This window comes from Salvelinus sp. IW2-2015, linkage group LG1, assembly GCF_002910315.2.
Source record: "Salvelinus sp. IW2-2015 linkage group LG1, ASM291031v2, whole genome shotgun sequence".
Classification (NCBI taxonomy): domain Eukaryota; kingdom Metazoa; phylum Chordata; class Actinopteri; order Salmoniformes; family Salmonidae; genus Salvelinus; species Salvelinus sp. IW2-2015.
In genome coordinates this window covers 20,915,128-20,935,173 of record NC_036838.1, presented here as the reverse complement: position 1 = coordinate 20,935,173, position 20,046 = coordinate 20,915,128, and the positions used below count along the sequence as shown (strand labels likewise).

Here is a 20,046-nt window from a genome sequence, read left to right as displayed (position 1 = left end):
CAAATGGGTTACCGAGCAGTTCCAACCTGCTTTTTTGTGCTTCAAAGTCAAAACCTCCTCTGTCACGCTTAGGCTGGAGTCCACTCCGCGGATGAAAATTGACAACTGGGCAATGTCAGAAATGTCGGTGCTCTCATCCAAAGCCAAGGAATATGCAATGAAATCTTTTCCCTTTTTCACAAGCTGCTCTTTTAGATTGATGGACAACTGGTCTACTCTCTCGCAATGGTGTTTCTGCTCAGACTCACATTTAAAAAGAGTTGCCTTTTTTCTGGGCAAACTTCGTCACAAACTTTAATCATGAGTTTTTGATGAAATCCCCCTCCGTAAATGGCCGGGCTGATTTAGCGATCTCTTCTGCCAAAATAACATGGCCTTGACAGCAGCCTGGCCTTGTGATTTGGCTTTTTTGAACAGAGCCTGTCGAGATTTGAGGCCTCGTTTTAATTCTCTGCCTTTTGTAGCTTTTGTTCCATGTCCATATTCTTGTTTTTGTCCGCTGTTTTCGTTTCATAATGTCAGTCTCAGATTATACTCTTTCAGTACCGCCACACTTTCTCCCAACAGAAGACACACAGGTTTTCCAGCTACCTCCGTGAACATATACTCCGACTCCCACCTTGTTTGAAACCCCGGTTCTCAGTGTCCACCTTCCGTTTTGCCATTTTTGATGGGTATCTGAAAGTTAATTTTAGCGCTGGTGCTGGGCTGACGACTGCTGTGCCAATAAATATTGAAATGAAGCAGCCTACTGCTCGGTGCGTCACCGTTGCATTGTGGGAAATGTAGTATTGGTGCGTGTAAAAGATCTGCGGGCTGCCGGCTTGCTGCGGTCTGCGGGCCGGTTCTAATAATAAATCAAGATCATCCCAGGGGCCGTAAAAAACCTTCTCGCGGGCCGGATGTGGCCCGCGGGCCTTGACTCTGACATATGTGACTTAGAGTATGCTATTCTGTTCTTCTGAAATATACTACATTTTCTTCATATCATGTTTCTTTAGACTTGTCTCAAATTAATAATGACTTTATTGTGAAGGTTTAGGCTATATTACATGGATTTATTAGACTTTCTAAAATGTATATGTTCCAAAGGTTTGCATCAGTGGTTTGTAGGCTGTATGTAGAATCCAGAAGATGCTAAATGTGTTTATGTTCATTTACGATCAATTACCGTGAGACCGACAGTTATTTGCTTGACAATCACCAGCGTGACCACCACAGTCCTAACCATGCAGAACCTTTTAGCGTTTGTGTGTCTGTGTGTGCGTGCATGCGTGTGAGTGCATGCGCTTCATCACCATCCTACAGTCACACAGATCATCACCACCCATCTAAATGAATGGCCTGATCACATGACATGTAATTACCCGACTGAGAATCATACATTAAGGAGATGGCTGTTCATAGGTTTCAGTATGGATTGCATACTGTCGTGGTGTGACTGATAGAGCACGTGTGTGTATTGGCTTGAGTGTTCTACTGCGCTCCTTGTCCTGAACGGGGATGAATTTATCATATGAGTGGCGGCAGACAGACACAGGCAGACAGGCTCTCTTTTTCCCTCCTCTCTGTCTTTTTCCTCTGTCATTGTGCTGAATAAATACCATCTGAAACCCATGAGAGACAAACAGTAACAGCAAACCTAGTCCACTTACATATAAAGGGAATTGACAAAAGGGGGCAGTGTCTGCAATCTGTTGGCCATTTGTATCCTGTAGTGTTCATACACACATGCACGGGATGCACTCATGCCAAGCAAGCACACACACATTTGAGGCCTTGTGTTAGCACTAGCCACTGGGCCACAGATGAGCCGAACTGCAGTTTTTCATGGAATGGTGATCCTTGATTTGATACCACTCGTAAAGTTACTGCTACACCCACTGTGAATGAGATGGAGAAACAACGGCGCTAAGGCTGAATACAGGGGAGGGGAATAGAGAAAGGGGAGTGAATTAACCAATGACCGAATGAATGACTGAATGAACAAACACCGAAACAAATGAACAAACAAACAAACGAAAGACCAAGTGAAAGAACGAATGGTGGATGGCTGGAGAAGAATTTCAAGCTCTGCTGTGGCCTTGAAGAAAACAACTAGTTGTATACATACCCATTCAAGTACATGTCATGATAGTAAGCAAGAGTATACAGTAATGAGTATAATATGTAGTTTCGGAATTTTTTTATCATAAAAGAACAACCAAATCTATACCTACAGTACAAGTTATTCTACATTGTAGAAAATAGTGAAGACATCAAAACTATGAAATAACAGATATGGAGTCATGTAGTAACCCAAAAAAGTGTTAAACAAATCAAAATATATGTTATCTTTGAGATTCTTCAAAGTAGCCACCCTTTGCCTTGATGGTAGCTTTGCACTCTTGGCATTCTCTCAACCAGCTTCATGAGGTAGTCACCTGGAATGCATTTCCAATTAACAGGTGTGCCTTGTTAAAAGTTAATTTGTGGAATTCCTTTCCTTTTTATTGCGTTTGCAACGATCAGTTGCGTTGTGACAAGCTAGGGGTGGTATACAGAAGATAGCCCTATTTGGTAAAATACAAAGTCCATAATATGGCAAGAACAACTCAAATAAGAAAAGAGAAATGACAGTTCATCATTACTTTAAGACATGAAGGTCAGTCAATCCGGAAAATGTCTAGAACTTTGAAAGTTTCTTCAAGTGCAGTCTCAAAAAACATCAAGAGCTTTGATGAAACTGGCTCTCATGAGAACCGCCACAGGAAAGGAAGACCCAGAGTTACCTCTGCTGCAGAGAATAAGTTCATTGGAGTTACCAGCCTCAGAAATTGTAGACCAAATAAATGCTTCACAGAGTTCAAGTAACAGACACATCTCAACATCAACTGTTCAAAGGAGACTGCATGAATCAGGCCTTCATGGTCGAATTGCTGCAAAGAAACCACTACTAAAGAAGAACAATAATAAGAAGAGACTTGCTTGAGCCAAGCAACACGAGCAATGGACATTAGACCGGTGAAAATATGTCCTTTGGTCTGATGAGTCCAAATTTGAGATTTTTGGTTCCAACAGCCATGTCTTTGTGAAACGCAGAGTAGGTGAACGGAGTATCTCCGACATGTCTGGTTCCCACCGTGGAGCATGGAGGACGAGGTGTGATGGTGCTTTGCTGGTGACACTGTCGGTGATGGGAGTGCTGCATCAGATGACCTGACCTCAACCCAATTGAGATGGTTTGGGATGAGTTGGACCGCAGAGTGATGGAAAAGCAGCCAACAAGTGCTCAGCATATGTGGGAACTCCTTCAAGACTGTTGGAAAAGCATTTCAGCTGGTTGAGAGAATGCCAAAGCTGTCACCAAGTGTGCAAAGCTGTCACCAAAGCAAAGGGTGGCTTCTTTGAAGAATCTAAAATCTAAAATCTATTTTGATTTAACACTTTTTTGGTTACTACACGATTCCATATGTGTTATTTCATAGTTTTGATGCCTTCACTGTTATTCTACAATGTAGAAAATAGTAAAAAATAAATAAAAACCCTTGAATGAGTAGATATGTCCAAACCTTTGACTGGTACTGCACACTCACCCTTGAATAACCTCATAGGGAACACCTACATGAAGTTATTCCGGAAATCCACAGAATCTTAAGGTCAACTCGCCACTCTCTTTTTATTCAACATCTATTAAGAAATCCAGCTCTCTCTCCACCCCCCCGTCACTTACTTTAATCGTTCTATTTCTTTTATCAGCCGAGGGCAGTGGTTTCTAAATGGGTGAGTTGGGAGCCACTGGTGAGTTGTGTACAAATATTATTGGGTCACGGCTAAAGTCTGGCCCTATTCAATCAGACCAGCTATTCAGGTTACCTGGATGAGGCAAAAATGGTGGGTCGCAACGCAAACACACAGAGATACGTGTGCGCGCACACACACACACACACACCTGCAAGAGTGTTCATATCCCCATAACTGTGACGTCTACACCATCCCCACCCCTGAATAATGCCAATTATTCTACATGCTAGTTCCAACGTCCCACTTACCCACCTAGTGGCACTGGGAAACCCACTTACCCACCTAATGACAATAGATACTGAGTGGCACTGGGAAACCCACTTACCCACCTAATGACAATAGATACTGAGTGGCACGGGAAAACCCACTTACCCACCTAATGACAAATAGATACTGAGTGGCACTGGGGACCCACTTACCCACCTAATATGACAATAGATACTGAGTGGCACTGGGAAACCCACTTACCCACCTAATGACAATAGATACTGAGTGGCACTGGGAAACCCACTTACCCCCTAATGACAATAGATACTGAGTGGCACTGGAAACCCACTTACCCACTTAATGACAATAGATACTGAAGTGGCAACTGGGAAACCACACTTACCCACTTAATGACAATAGATACTGAGTGGCACTGGGAACCCACTTTACCCACCTAATTGACAATAGATACTGAGTGGCACTGGGAAACCCACTTACCCACCTAATGACAATAGATACTGAGTGGCACTGGGAAACCCACTTACCCAGCTCCATACTACAGAGACACTCACATTCGGTAAACGGTGTTGAAACGCTGTATTCAGGAGAGAGGTGAAGGGTTAAGTGTGTGAAATGGACTGAGACGTTGCCACCTGCAGCCGATGGGGTTTCAAAGGCCTCGCCGTTAGCATTAGCATGCTTCATAAGTGTTGTTTATGCTAGCCTTTGACTATGGAGGAGTTCTACACGCCTCTTGCTAAAGTGATGATTTTAAAAAAGGACGTTCTTGAATATGAGTTTTACTTTGCCGAGGTTGAGGCACGCGCACAAGTATACACAAACGCACGCGCACCCGCCACACCCATCCTTGGGGAAGGTAAAAAACCAATACAGAGAAGAAAAACTGCACCTCTCCCACTGACACATGAAATAAGAACAACATAAAAGATGCCATCTCCCCAGCTTTCAGAAAAGCAACGAGGAGACAAAAAAAAACATGGCCGCTCTAGGGTTCATGTGAGGAAGAAACGATAAGCCACCGCCTTGGTCCACTGACATTTCCCTGTGACCCACACCATGAGAAGGTCTCATATGCATGACAATAACCGACCGATGGGAAGGTGACAGGAGGTAAGACGGGAAACACTTGAAACGGTGGGCACATGAAGGGTCGTCACGGGATTGCCCTCTCTATCTTTTGTGGATGGAACGGAGAGAGGAGGGGACGGAGGAGGAAAGGGGGACAAGGCCCTCATCATCTCAAGTCTGTCAATGACATTAAAGAGCACAGTGACAGGAAATGGGATGAACAGAGAGATGGAGATAATGATAAGCAAAGAGAAAGGCATAAATACACAATTTGAGATAGTTACAGACATCGGACAGGCAAGCAGAAGCAGACAGACAGATAGTCCAGACCTTCAGAATGAACTCAAAGACGTCCACAGAATGGAGGAAACATCAATCGGACAAAGAGATGAAAAAGAAGCGTTTATTTTGTAGTAAGCCTCCTTTCAACATGCCTGAGTAGTGAAGAAAGAGGCCACTTTAAAATATCTTCACAAACACTCCAAAGAAAAATTATCAAAAGACCTCCAAAGTTATCTGGCAAAGTTTTCAATGCTGAGAGAGCTTGGGTGTCGAGCGACACATTGTTGCCCACCACAAAAGCAGAAGATTGCTGTGTCCAACGTTGCTGTGTCTCTTTAGTTGGATGCATTTAGCTGAAAAGAGTGCGATATTTTTACTTTGTCGAGCACTTCAGCAAAAAAAATATATAAAAAAGTGATTTGTCTACTGTTTTGTCTACAACTAATGTTATATTATGAAATTGGACCGAAGGCAATGGTTTTTGTAACTCACGATCTGTATCACTCTGTGGGGATGAGTCAACTCCAAAATGGCTGCCCAGCTTTGTAGACACCAACTGGGTGACGCAGCTTGGCAGCCATTTTGTGAGAGAATGCTCACCGCATATTGAGTTGGACAGGTGAGACGTTTTTGGAACCCATTTCCAGTTATGGGATGATTAGATGGCATGGTTTAAATGAGAGGGCTCAGATTAAGTATTTGGCTGGGACAATTCATTTAACATCCCAAGTCTTTCCAACATAATAATTGCTGCAGGTACGTTAGTTAAGTGGCTGAAGAGAGCTAGGACATCAATACAAGTTCTGCTCGGTAACAGAGCACAATTTGCACCACAGTGTCCCCATCACAAAAACAGATGAATGGAAAATGTAATTGAATTGGAGAGAACATTGACACTTACCCACCTACACCAGCAAACTATTAAGCCTCAGTGTTAATTAGGATAGCCTAGGAGGGGTTTGTATGCTTAAACTATCAACAGACCCGTGGCTTTGCTGAGTATTTAGCTTATCACCATCCACCCGGAGGTGGAATACCGTTGACAAAAAAATATGAACATCATTGCAAATAATGCCAGCGGACTGAACCCTGAGAAACACCTTGTCCAACTTGTTTCGGGTAATTGTGCACTTGTTGGCCTGGTAACTGCCGAAGAAAGGTAGAGTGGAAGATTTTCACTATCTTAGCTGACAACTTTGTTGCATGTGCTGTCATCATTTGATAGACAGTCTGTGCATAGTCAGTTCAGCATATATATCTTCTGTAGGGGACTACAAATACATGAAAATTAACTAGGCAAGTCAGTTAAGAACAAATTCTTATTTACAATGACGGCCTACTCTGGCGACGCTGGGACAATTGTGTGCCGCCATATGGGACTCCCAATCACGGCCTGATGTGATACGGCCTGGATTCAAACCAGGTACTACAGTGACACCTCTTGCACTGAGATGCAGTGCCTTAGACCGCTGTGAGCATAAATACAGCAGTTCTCCACTTGATCCCCCATCCAAGCACTAACCATGTCAGGCAGCCCGGAATGTGCCAGCAGTGTTTATTTCGTCAACAAAAATAGACTAAAATAAATAAATATTACAACTATTTTTCAGTGGCAATTGACAAGACTCTAACTGACTTAATAGACACAGAAAAAAACTACAACTAAACAAATTTTTTTATTTTTTTATTTCAGTTGGACTAAAACGAAATGAGACAAAATTATCTCTGTGCAATATATCTATGTAGGCTGAATTAGGAATTTACATGGACAGATAATTGTTATAGATGAATATATTATTATTATATATGTTTGTCATATTTATGCTGTTGGGAAGATAATATGATATCATGCAGAAAAATGTGTTGGTCGGACAAGGCTATGCATGTCTGTGGACATGGAAGTCAATGATTGTGTCTGCTATAGGTTAATTAAGTGATAATGCCCGAGAAGCCAGTGTTTGGAGGATATATTGGCACGGGTGTTGTTCGGCCCGAGACAAAGTCCAATATATATATAAAAATTTAAAAAAAGAGTTCCAAAAATGAATAATGTGTGTCAGGTGGGCCTTCGACTGCCCCCAATAATCATTCTTTCCTCCACTCAATCACTTACTATCCTCTCCCAAAAATGGATGAGAACGGAAGGGAGCTACTGTACCACCGGCAATGAAGATGGCCCAACTCAAGCATGACGCCATGTTGAAAATGGGGACAACTGGGTCGAAAGCTGAATGGCAGCTTGGTTACCCCAGGGGCCTGAGAGCCAGCACCTTCGCTCAGCTAACACGTTAGCTTTAGCTAACATACGCTGCTGAACCATTCAAATGACTGAGAACAGGAGACAGACTTGCGAACCTAGCCTAGCCAAGGCCTAATGGGAATGTCTTGGTGGGTGGTGCAGCGAATCGAAGCTAATGCACTCACTAATGTGACAAAGTGTGGCGGGATGTACAGCGGAAAAGGTTTTTTTTTTATCAGGAGGGAGGGATAGAGGGAGGGAAGTGGAGGAGAAGAGATTGATGAAAAGTGACAGAGGCAAGGAGGTCCAAAAATTGGTGGATCAGAGCTGGAGGACAAATTGGGAAGGTGAGAAAGAAAGGAAATGGAGAAAGAGAGAGAGAGGAGGGAGAGCGAGAGAGAGAGATGATACGCAATGCTACAGTACATTGCTCTGAACTATTCAAACGTTGTATAAAGCCACACACTTTGACAACACGTCATTTGGCTTCCGACAGGTCACTACAGTTACAGTATTCTGCTGTGCAGTTCAGTTTAGAATATCAACATAGAAAGCACTATCATCTTACATCTTCTCCCTAACCAAGGCATACATCTCCCATAACATAACATCTGAGCTTACTCCACTGTCCATGGTGAAAACCTCATCCAACTCCCATTACGATATGGTGAGTCAGTGAGTGAGTGGTCGGGATGAGAATCTCTACTTTTTCATCCCGCAAGGGTCGTGTGGGCGCGCCAAGCCAATTCCTATTGGCTAACAGCCAGATAGGACTGCAGCAGCCAAGCTTTCAGTGCCAATACTCCTCCGCTCCCTCATTCCCTCATTCCATGAGGTGAGACAGAGTCAGAGACAGAGATTTCATCTTTGATTAGGGTTGAGGCCTCTCTCACGGTCTTAATTTCCCTCACTCTCTCTTTCACTTTCTTTCTCTCTGGTTCAATGTTATGCCATACTGAATCGGAATTAAACTAGCGGCTTGTATTAAACATGCTTCTACTCCTTCAAAACACTCAATAACACAAAACACACACAGCCTTTTCAAAAACACAACTACTCTCATCTCAATATCCAGAATGGGTCTTTTGATACAAGCTAAAAATGACTGATTGCCTTTTTTGTGTGCTTTCCTTTGCTTTATTGTCAGTTTAAACCGTCAAATGCAGCCATTGTTGTTTGGTTTCTTTTATCTTTTCCTGGAAGTAAATCAGTGTTTTTCAGTCCCAATAACAATGTGCAAATTGGTTGATTCATTATTTGGTTTTGATGAAAAGAAGTGGAGATATGAGCACTTTGAGGAGGAACGCGATGTCGTTGAAATGCTTTCGGAATAGAATTGGCTGAGAAAAGAACGCATTTCAAAAGCACAGAGTGCCAAAATGGATTTTACCATGCTAATAAGTGTCATTTCGCTATGAAATTGTTCCAAAACACAGCGCACAGTTGGAGACTTCGAAGCAGCGCATAAAAAAAATTTGCTCAAATGATTTACATTTGCATTTACAGTAAACGATAAAGCGGCTTATTCGTCCCTGAAGCTAATCGATTTGGTAAAATGTTGTTTTGATAATGCCTGTACCACATAGTTCATGGTACTGACATGCTCTGTATTGACGATGCATCTCCTAAGCGTTAACAACACTCCAGTATTCAATAGTAGAACACAACATTGGAAAACGCAACTAAAAGAAACACTTCTTGGATTTTTAGGGAAAGGACACACACTATGAACGCATGATTCTATAATTGTTTGAGGGAAACATGCATGGATAGAAACTAGTTCATACACACACCCATCCAGTGCATGCATACGCACAGCTGAAGAGCACACCCCGCCACACACACACACACACCTCCCACGTCCCCGACCCGCACACTGTTGCGTACCTTCTTGGCGGCTTGGATGCAATCCATGTACTCCTTGGCCACGGTGGAGCAGTGGAGAGTCTGCTGCTGGTTCTCTCTGTAGCAGTGTAACACCTGGGCCTGCAGCTCAGGACAGATAGACACCGCAGGTCTGGGCCTGCATGGGAAGACACAGGGACAGGGAGGGAGTGTAAGTGTCCTGTGTGGCTCAGTTGGTAAAAGTGTGGCACTAGCAACGGAAGGGTTTTGCGTTTGATTCCTGCTGAGGTCCCATACACCGAGTCTACAAACCATTAGGAACACCTTCCTAATATTGAGTTGCACCCCCTGCTGCCCTGAGAACAGCCTCAATTCGTCGGGGCATGGACTCTACAAGTTGACGCCAATGCTTCCCACAGTTATGTCAAGTTGGCTGGATGTCCTTTGGGTGGTGGACCATTCTTGATACACACGGGAAACTGTTGCGTGTGAAAAACCCAGCAGCGCTGCAGTTCTTGACACATTCAAACCGGTGCGCCTGGCACCTACAACCAGACCCCGTTCAAAGGCACTTGAATCTTTTGTCTTGCCCATTGACCCTCTGAATGGCACACATACACAATCCATTCCTCAATTGTCTCAAGGCTTAAAAATCATTCTTTAACCTGTCTCCTCCCCTTCATCTACACTGATTGAAGTGGATTTAACAAGTGACATCAATAAGGAATCATAGCTTTCACCTGGATTCACCTGGTCAGTCTATGTCATGGAAAGAGCAGGTGTTCCTAATGTTTTGTACACTCAGTGTATACTAAAATGTTAGGCATTCTGTAAGTTGCTCTGGATAAAAGTGTCCGAGTAGTATTATCATCATGACACACACACACACACACACAGGGGGAAAAGGCATACTGTCGCTACCTCGTTTCCCAACCAAGATGCACGAATAAAGCACACTGGACATGTGACAGATACTGTCCGTAGCAACTCTTGGAGGACAATGGAAGATAAGAAGAAAAAAAAAGTTCTAGCTACATGAGTCAATCCAAATGCGTTTCAGTGTGTACCGTAGCCGTCATCAAATGACATTGACATTCCAACTATCTGCATTGTCCCGACACACAGAATACGGCGGTGCCGAAAGGCAAAGCAGCACGACTACGGTGGAGATGTGTTTTAGAGGGCAGTTGCCACATTTGGAACTCTATATGACATTTAGGAAAGGCTTTCGAGGCACAATGCATACAAACTGAAGAAAATGCTAAAATGGGGGGAAAGCAGCTTATAGCTAGCTGTACGTCAGCCTCACTCTACACACACACTTACCCACGCTTAAACACACAATTACACACACAAAAGGTGTGGTAATCCTACATGAGGGTAATCCTTGAGTGCTCTGTTGCTCATGGTAATTCACCTGCTGCTGTGACAGAGCCCGCACTAGTAGTACGCCAAGGTGAGGATAGAGATACACGTGGTCTCTCACTCACTCACGTGGAATATATAAATCAACAAAAAATGTACAGTAAACATTACACTTACAAAAGAATAAAGACACTTCAAATGTCATATTATGTATATATACAGTGTTGTAATGCTGTGCAAATAGTTAAAGTGCAAAAGGGAAAAGAAATAAACATAAATATAGGTTTCATTTACAATGGTGTTTGTTCTTCACTGGCTGCTGTGATGGCACACTGTGGTATTTCACCCAATAGATATGGGAGTTTCTTTGTGGGTGTGTGTAATCTAAGGTAAGTATGTATCTCTAATATAGTCATACATTTGGCAGGAGGTTAGGAAGTGCAGCTCAGTTTCCACCTCATTTTGTGGGCAGTGTGCACATAGCTTGTCTTCTCTTGAGAGCCAGGTCTGCCTTTGGCGGCCTTTCTCAATAGCAAGTCTATACATAGTCAAAGATTTCCTTAAATTTTGGGTCAGTCACAGTAGTCAGGTATTCTGCCAGCGTGTACTCTAAGTTTAGGTCCAAATAGCATTCTAGTTTGCTCTGTTTTTTCAGTAAATTCTTTCCAATGTGTCAAGAAATTATCTTTTTCTTTTCTCATGATTTGGTTGGGTCTAATTGTGTTGCTGTCCTGGGGCTCTGTTTGTGTTTGTGAACAGAGCCTCAGTACATTGTTTTCACTGAGGAAATGTAAGAGTCTGCTCTTAATGATAAGGCAGAGGATTTTCCAAAGGTTGCTGTTGACGCATATTCCACGGTAGTTTTTGGGGTCAAATTTGTCTCCACTTTTGTGGATTGGGGTGATCAGTCCTTGGTTCCAAATATTGGGGAATATGCACGAGCTGAGGATGGTGTTAAAGAGTTTAAGTATAGCCAATTGGAATTTGTGGTCTGTATATTTTAGCATTTCATTTTGGATACCATCAACTCCACAGGCCTTTTTGTGTTCATTCACTGTAATTGGAGAATCCAGTGGGTTCTGGTAGTCTTTAATAGTTGATTCTAAGATTTCTATTTGATCATGTATATGTTTTTGCTGTTTGTTCTTTGTTATAGGGCCAAAAAGAATGGTGAAGTGGTTTATCCATACATCTCCGTTTTAGATAGATAACTCTTCGTGTTGTTGTTTGTTTAGAGTTCTCAATTTTCCCAGAAGTGGTTATAATTACATTGAGCTTATTTCTGACGTGCTGTTCCTTCTTTTTCCGTAGTGTATTTCTGTATTGTTTTAATGATTCACCGTAGTAAAGCCGTAGGCTCAGGTTTTCTGGGTCTCTATGTTTTTGGTTGGATAGTTCTCAATTTCTTTCTTAGGTTTTTGCATTCTTCATCAAACCATTTGTCATTGTTGTTAATTTTCTTAGGTTGTCTGCTTGAAATGTTTAGATTTGATAGGGAAGCTGAGAGGTCAAATATACTGTTTAGGTTTTCTATTGCCAAGTAAACACCTTCACTATTACAGTGAAACATTTTGTCCAGGAAATTGTCTAGAATGGATTGAATTTGTTGTTGCCTAATTGTTTTTTGGTAGAGTTCCACACTACTTTCCTACCATCTATAACATGTCTTAATATTATTCCGCTCCTTTGGCTTTGATGCCTCATGACTGAGCAAAGCTCTGTTCAAGTAGTGTGATTCTGCTGTGATCTGATAGTGTTCACACTGACACCCCTAAAAGAGTCTGGGTTGAGGTCAGTGATAAAGTAGTCTACAGTACTACTGCCAAGAGATGAGCTATATGTGTACCTACCATAGGAGTCCCCTCAAAGCCTACCATTGACTATGTACATACCCAGCATCCGACAGAGCTGCAGGAGTTGTGACCCGTTTTTTTGTTGGTTATGTTGTCGTAGTTGTGTCTAGGGGGGAATATGGGGGAGGGAATGATGTCACCTCCATGTAGGTGTTTGTCCCTCTGTGTGCTGAGGGTGTCAAGTTCTTGTCCAGTTCTGGCGTTTAGGTCGCCACAGACTAGTACATGTCCCTGGGCCTGGAAATTGTTGATCTCCCCCTCTAGGATGGAGAAGCTGTCATCGTTAAAGTATGGAGATTCTAGTGGGGGGATATAGGTAGCACACGTGAGGATATTTCTCTGTTGAGATCATTTCCTTATTAATTTCTAGTCAGATATAAAATGATACTGTTTTGACTAATTTAATAGAGTGGGTTAGGTCTGCTCTATACCAAATTAGCATACACCCCCCCCCCCGAGTCTCTTCCCTGTTTCACACCTGGCAGTTTGGTGGATGGGACTACCAGCTCTCTGTAACCAAGAAGTCAACCAATGGGTCCGTCTCCTTTATACCATGTTTCTTGTAGGATGACAATGTCTGTACTTCCAATTTCTGTGATGAAGTCTGGGTTCCTGCTCTTTAGGCAAAAGGCAGATGACCTTGTATATTCCAGGATGATTAAATAGTAAAATAGTAAAAGCCTTGTGTTCCATCGTGTCTAATGTTGTTTTTGTGTGGTTAAAGGCCCGGACCATCACACTAGGTGTAAGCAGAGCATGTTGAGCATCTGATACACATACCTCTTAGGTCGCAGGATGCGGCTTGGCCGGGGGTAATAGTGGGGGTTGGGCCTGTTGCTCTGCTCACGGCCTGGGCATATGTCCTGCTGTCATGTTGAGGTCCTTGCCGGAGAGGCGGAGGGGCATGGGGTGGGCAGAAGGGGCATAGGTCTGATATGGGGGTGTGGCCAGGGTTTGCTTAGGGTGGTCTTAGCTGGTTTGGGTGTGGCTGGTGATGCTGTGGTTTGGGTGTAGGTCCTTCAGGAGTGAGTTTTGCAGGTCTGAGAGGGTGTCTCGCTGGTCTGGTCCATTGCTCTGTTGCTCCTGTGTGTGGTGCTGGGGCTACGGTTGAGGGTGACGTCCTTCAGGGTCCTGGCAAAAGTTGGGATTGCTGCCTTGTAGAGGTGGACCTGGTCGTAAAGGCTGTTCAAGTCCAGGGTGGAGTGGTAAACATTAGGTTTTGAGGCCCAGTCTCGTGAAATGCTTGCATTCACCCGCTGTATGGTGGCAGGGTGGAAGTCTTTTCGTGGTAGCAGGCTGGAGATAACCACTTGTGCGTTGGGGAAAGTGGGAGAAGCTTTTTCAAATCACTCCCTTGAGTGGTGTGGCCACCCTTTCCTGCTGGGCCCTCAGGTCATTTGTGCCTGTGTGAATTATGATGTGGCTGGGGGACCCTTGTCTGTCCTCTGTCAACAGCTCCAGGGCATGTCTATTGTTTGAGCACCAGAGCTTAGCCACTTTGTGTTTGGGAAAGTGTCTCTCTCTCTCTCTCTCGCTCCACATTTGAAAGTGGAAATTACACACTTTCGAAGCCTTTTTAAACCTTGAATACACAAAAATTGTAATTTCCTGTTGTGCAGGACAATTCTCTGTGACAGTCATCAAATTAAGATAGTACACGTTTGCTGTATTTCACAGTCATATTTACCTGGTGTCGACTTAAATTATTTACCTCAATTATGTACATTTTAATATCAGAAAGTAAAATGTCAGTATCTTGGTAAATACCAGGCGAATGCCACCCGAAACAGATCTATATGAACATTTTCATTATTCCATATGTGCTGCAGGCTTGTTCATAGCGTGTCTAATTGAATGAGTGAGCCAACCAACCAGTATTCTATTTGACGAGGAGACGCATGACTTCATCTGACATGACTGCACATTCTGGGGAATTCTGACCGGTTGACATGCACACACTCACACATGCACACACGTCCCCACAAACGCTGCCCTCCCGCCACCCTAACACTGCAATTACAGAACTATGCATCTTTCACATATAAATGAGCTTGGAAGTCCCTGACCACACTGACAGATAGACGGTATGTGTGTGTGTGTGTGTGTGTGTGTGTGGTGGAGGATAGCAAGACAGGATTGAATAAAATCACTGAGAATATTCTTGAACAGAGAAGTGAAAACATCCAGAAAGGGAGAAAGAGAGGGAGCGGGGGGAAAAAAGACAAAGAGAGACAGGGATGATGTATGGAACGATGATAAATAAACCTCAAAGCTCACCCGCGAACAAACGGTAACCCTGGCAACCATTCAGCGGACTCTTTTTTTTACTCTCCGCACCCCAGGACACCATGTGACACACGTCCATACCGAAGACACCTGGTGTGAATATTAGCCATGACGCCTTTTGACATGCACCAACAGTCAATCGGTGTAACGAGCTGGGAGTAGTCCCATGACAAGGTGTTATCGAGGTCATGATTCAGACATTATTATTGATAGACTGCACCAGCTAATGGAGTTTAGATTAGAGAGCTGGTTTGTCTCCTCTGAAATAGCCCCTGGCATTATTGCTGGCTACACACGTGTTGATTCATGACCATATGAATCATACAGTATATGCTCATATAATAGTCATATATCACTTGAGAGTTGTTTATGGCTAGCAGCTTCAACTGAGGCACACACAATGTGTTGGATTTGTGCAGGGTTGAATTGCTTTCACTCAGTGCAAACAGGCAATATATTACTGTTTATGGCAACATTGAAAGTGCCATTTGATTGTATTTGGCCATCTATAAAAACAAGTATATAGTCACATTACATACAGTGCATTTGGAAAGTATTCAGACCTCTGGGCTTTTCCACATTTTGTTTCATTACAGCCTTATTCTAAAATTGATTAAAGAAAATAATCCTCATCAATCTACACCGAATACCCCATAATGACAAAGAAAAAACAATTTTATATACATTTTTGCAAATGTATATAAAGTAAAAAAACACTGAAATATCACATTTACATAACAATTCAGACCCTTTACTCAGTACTTTGTTGAAGCACCTTTGGCAGCAATTACAGCATCGTGTCTTCTTGGGTATGAAGCTACAAGCTTGGCACACCTGTATTTGGGGAGTTTCTCCCATTCCTCTCTGCAGATCCTCTCAAGCTCTGTCAGGTTGGATGGGGAGCGTTGCTGCGCAGCTATTTTCAGGTCTCTCCATTGATGTTCGATCGGGTTCAAGTCCGGGCTCTGACTGGACCACTCAAGGACATTCAGAGACTTGTCCCGAAGCCACTCCTGCAATTTCTTGGCTGTGTGATTAGGGCCGTTGTCCTGTTGGAAGGTGAACTTTGTCCCAGTCTGTGGTCCTGAGCACTCCAGAGCAGGTTTTCATCAAGGATCTCTCTGTACTTTGCTCCGTTCATCTTTGCCTCAAATCTGACTAGTCTCCCAGTCCCTTCCGCTGAAAAACATACGGACAGCAGGATGCTGCCTCCACCATGCTTTACTGTAGGAATGCTGCCAGGTTTCCTCCAGATGTGATGCTTGGCATTCAGGCCAAAGAGTTCAATCTTGGTTTCATCAGACCAGAAAATCTTGATACGGTATGGTCTGAGAGTCTTTAGGTGCCTTTTGTCAAACTCCAAGCAAGCTGTCATGTATGTGTCTTTTACTGAGGAGTGGTTTCCGTCTGGCCACTCTACCATAAAGGCCTGATTGGTGGAGTGCTGCAGAGATGGTTGTCCCTCTGGAAGGTTCTCCCATCTCCACAGAGGAACTCTAGAGCTCTGTCAAAGTGACCATCGGGTTCTTCTCCCCCGATTGCTCAGTTTGTCCAGCCAGCTCTAGGAAGAGTCTTGGTGGTTCCAAACTTCTTCAATTTAAGAATGATGGAGGCCACAGTGGTCTTGGGGACCTTCAATGCTGCAGAATGTTTTAGTGCCCTTCCCCAGATATGTGCCTCGACACAATCCTTTCTCGGAGCTCTACGGACAATACCTTCGACCTCATGGCACTGTGGACCCTCACACCACAAGTGGGGGCCTTTCCAAATCATGTCCAATCAATTTAATTTACCACAGGTGAACTCCAATCAAGTTGTAGAAACACGTTGCCTACACAGACCCAAATCAAACCAATCACTCTATATCTCCGGTTTTGCACAGCTACAGGTGGCGGCCATTTTGTTCCAGTCACCCCTCAGGATAGGTTCAAAACGTAGCTACAGGCTAGCACCACAGAGATAAGAAACTCTTGGTTTTTCTTTAGAATTCACTGCATTGGCTGCAAAGGACAGCTTTATAACAGGACGGTCGTGTTAATAAAAGGAATCTGAAGCAGAAAATTGCCTTTTCTAATCTGCTGCAACTGCCTTGTTTGAGTGAAATTAAAGGTGAGGTCTTATTAGAAAAACATTAGCCGTGCCACTTTGTTAGCCACGTTTTTGAGGGAAAAACACATTCCAATTGCTCCTGCCCGTCATGGTTTGCATCTGTAAGCATATCGCGGCGAGAGAATTACGCTCTAATCATTAAAGCTTCCCATTATTTTCAGCCTCTTCTTCTCAGAATCGGGGGTTTATGAAGAAAGCATGACTCGCGAGCCGTTGCCGAGACTATATGGGGAACAAAGTAATATAAAGAAAGGGAAGAAAGTAATAAGGAGGGAGGGGATGAGAATGGTGTAGCATTTATTATTCTCTGCGCATGAGAGGAGAGAGCAAAGTTATTAATGTGTGCTGTCATGGATTTAAGGTCTTCAAAAACAGCACAGTGAATTTTCTGAAGAGGAAGTAGAGCCCAATTCGCAGTGGCCTAGACTACAGCTTTGGAGCCTAGGGGTCGTGGCTAAGTTGACATCTAAACGGTTGTGCGTGAGCGCATTGCGTTCTAGATCTTTCCCGACGCACTCTCTCGCCCCGTGTCTCTCTTCGTTTGAATTGCTCTTCCTTTCTCTTTTGTGGTCTTTTTTTTATTGCTTCTCCTCTTTCTGTCATCTGGCATGCTCTCCGTCCCTCTCTCCCTCTTCATTAGGTGTGGGCTTGGTAAGTGACATTAACTGGTGTCAATTTCTGCTACTCTGGATCATCCTCTTCCTCATAAGCTGAAACATTCGTGGATGGAGGTATTTTTGTGTGAGGAGGGGTCACCGATGCTAAAACCATTTAGGACTGGCTCAGGACCCATTACAGCTACGAGGTCATGGGACGACTTTAAGCGAGTTTAACGAATCCTCTTACACAACTTTTCACCCCAAGGAAGTGAATATGATGTACTACAGGTTAAGACTCGTTCCACATGGGCATCTGGAGACGAGGAGCAAATTTGTGTCAGTATCTTTGCAAGGGACATTACCAGGACCGGGCTTTCTGGGATTTTTTACTTTGGGTCAGCCCTGAATCTTTTGCACTGTTGCGATGGTGTAAAAAGAAATGAAAAAAAATTGTCAACTGAATGCGCCGCTTAGTTCATAGAGCCGTGGTTTGGTGAAAAGTCTACCAACTGTTAGAATACATGTAAAACAATTGTCGTGTGGTCAACTATATGGTCATTTCAGCACCATGTCGACTTGGGCAGCGCCATTGATACAAGCATAGGAACTCGTCTTAATAAATCAATCAATGTCCCATTTTAGTTTTCACTGAACTCTGTCCGGACGTTTGGTTACAATTAGGCTGGGAAATGTTAGCGAAGTCGAGGTGAGTGCTCATCATCATCAGTTTAGCAATTTAAAGCAATGCAAATCTTATCTACACACACAATTATGCCCATATAGCCATACATGATGTTTCCCTGAACTTTCCAAAACTTCTGATGCATTTCAATTACTTAGCCTACTGATGCCAATACACACGTTTTACACCTCTCCCATAGGCTATTCAAGTCATTTGAAAAGAAACTGTGCTACAATGGTTAAAAAGGTCATAAGCGCTACATAGTTTCTACAACAATATAGCTGAAACCATTATTCTCTTGTGTTTGTAGGCTACTTGCTGATAGATTATCTAACCTCATATGGGGTTACTGACCACAACCCATTGAATTAATAATAAGTAGTGTTGATTATTTGGCCTTGGGGAGAGCACAGTGCATGGAAGAAAATAGTCTCGGGACGGGGTACTGGAAGTGATGTAGATAAATTGAAATACATTTGCAAAATTAAATAATTACTCCTGTCTGTACAGAAATAAATGAAATCGTTAAAAACGACTACATCAGAGAGCATTATCGAGCCACAGAGGATCAATAGCTTCTTTTTAAAAATTGCGGTGGATTGTGTTTTAGCACATCACAGGCCCACAGCCGGGCAGCCCGCACGTCAAGTATCAAACCGCTGATTGTTGAGTTGTTGCTGTCAATGTGGCTCTGATGAGGCTCCTGCTCTATGCTGTCAACTATGGCTGATGTTAAACCATGTTCCCACAGTCTTAGTTTCTATCACACAGTGCCATTTTGAAAACCGTATCACGAGCTGGTATTGGGATCACACCAGCACACTATCAAATGACTTACGACCGCAATTTTACTTTAACTTAATCAACCAAAGAAATGTTTGAAAACTCATCAAATGTAGTGACATGTCATTTGAAATACAAACAGCAAAAAAAAAAAAAGACTAAATCAACTACGAGCAATTTGACAAACCATGGCAGGGACATGCCAAGTGAAATGAGTAGGCTCAAACGAGGCCCCATTTTGAAATGGCAAATAATTCAACACTTACTAATTGCACACATATTAAATTACTGGCCAATCCTCTAGGGAGGATTCTATTCCAGGAACTGAAATGGCTCATTGGAGATAAATATTTTGGAAATAAATATATTTAGAAAAATGTTATATTTAACACAGCAGGAAAATATAAATGGAGAAAAAGATTACCATCTTCCTAGGTTATTACCTCACATAGAAATGTGTCGCTGAGGAGAGATGTCATTTGCGGGAGGACTAAGTTTGGGAGGAGTAGGTGAATGTGGGTGGCAAGATGGGTGAGGGGCTGAGACATAGGTTTTGGAAATGGAACTTATAAAAGGAAAGATTAAGACTTAAAAAGCCTGAAGAAATCACAGAGGAGAGAAGCAAGCCGAAGGAATTATGCAGCTTTCGGCAGATTTGTGGGAATCAGCACTCCTAGCCAGAAACGAAAAGCATTCTGGTTATTCCGATTCCCTCTCTCTTTTCAAGGAAAATAATGACTGGTGCTGCAGACTGGTAGGATCTAGATACTGACAGTGCCAGCGTGGTGGCAATCACTGGCAGAATAAAAAATGTCCTGTTTTTTTTAACAGGTGGCGGTTTCTGAAAAGCACTGTCCAAAGCACGACTGTTCCTTCAAATCCCCATCACTCTCCCTTTTCTAAGTAAATTCGGAAATTAAAAAT

At 43.1% G+C, this 20,046-nt stretch overlaps 1 protein-coding gene across 2 annotated transcripts in view; it reads right to left on the bottom strand.

Annotated features, from left to right (window-relative positions):
- chchd6b (coiled-coil-helix-coiled-coil-helix domain containing 6b) overlaps nucleotides 1-20,046 on the bottom strand; it is a 59,991-nt gene that overhangs the window by 14,157 nt on the left and 25,788 nt on the right. For both annotated transcript variants that reach the window (XM_023985450.2, XM_023985441.2), the window contains one exon: nucleotides 9,488-9,623. In XM_023985450.2, the coding sequence (XP_023841218.1) occupies nucleotides 9,488-9,623 (136 nt within the window). The remainder of the gene's footprint in view (nucleotides 1-9,487; nucleotides 9,624-20,046) is intronic.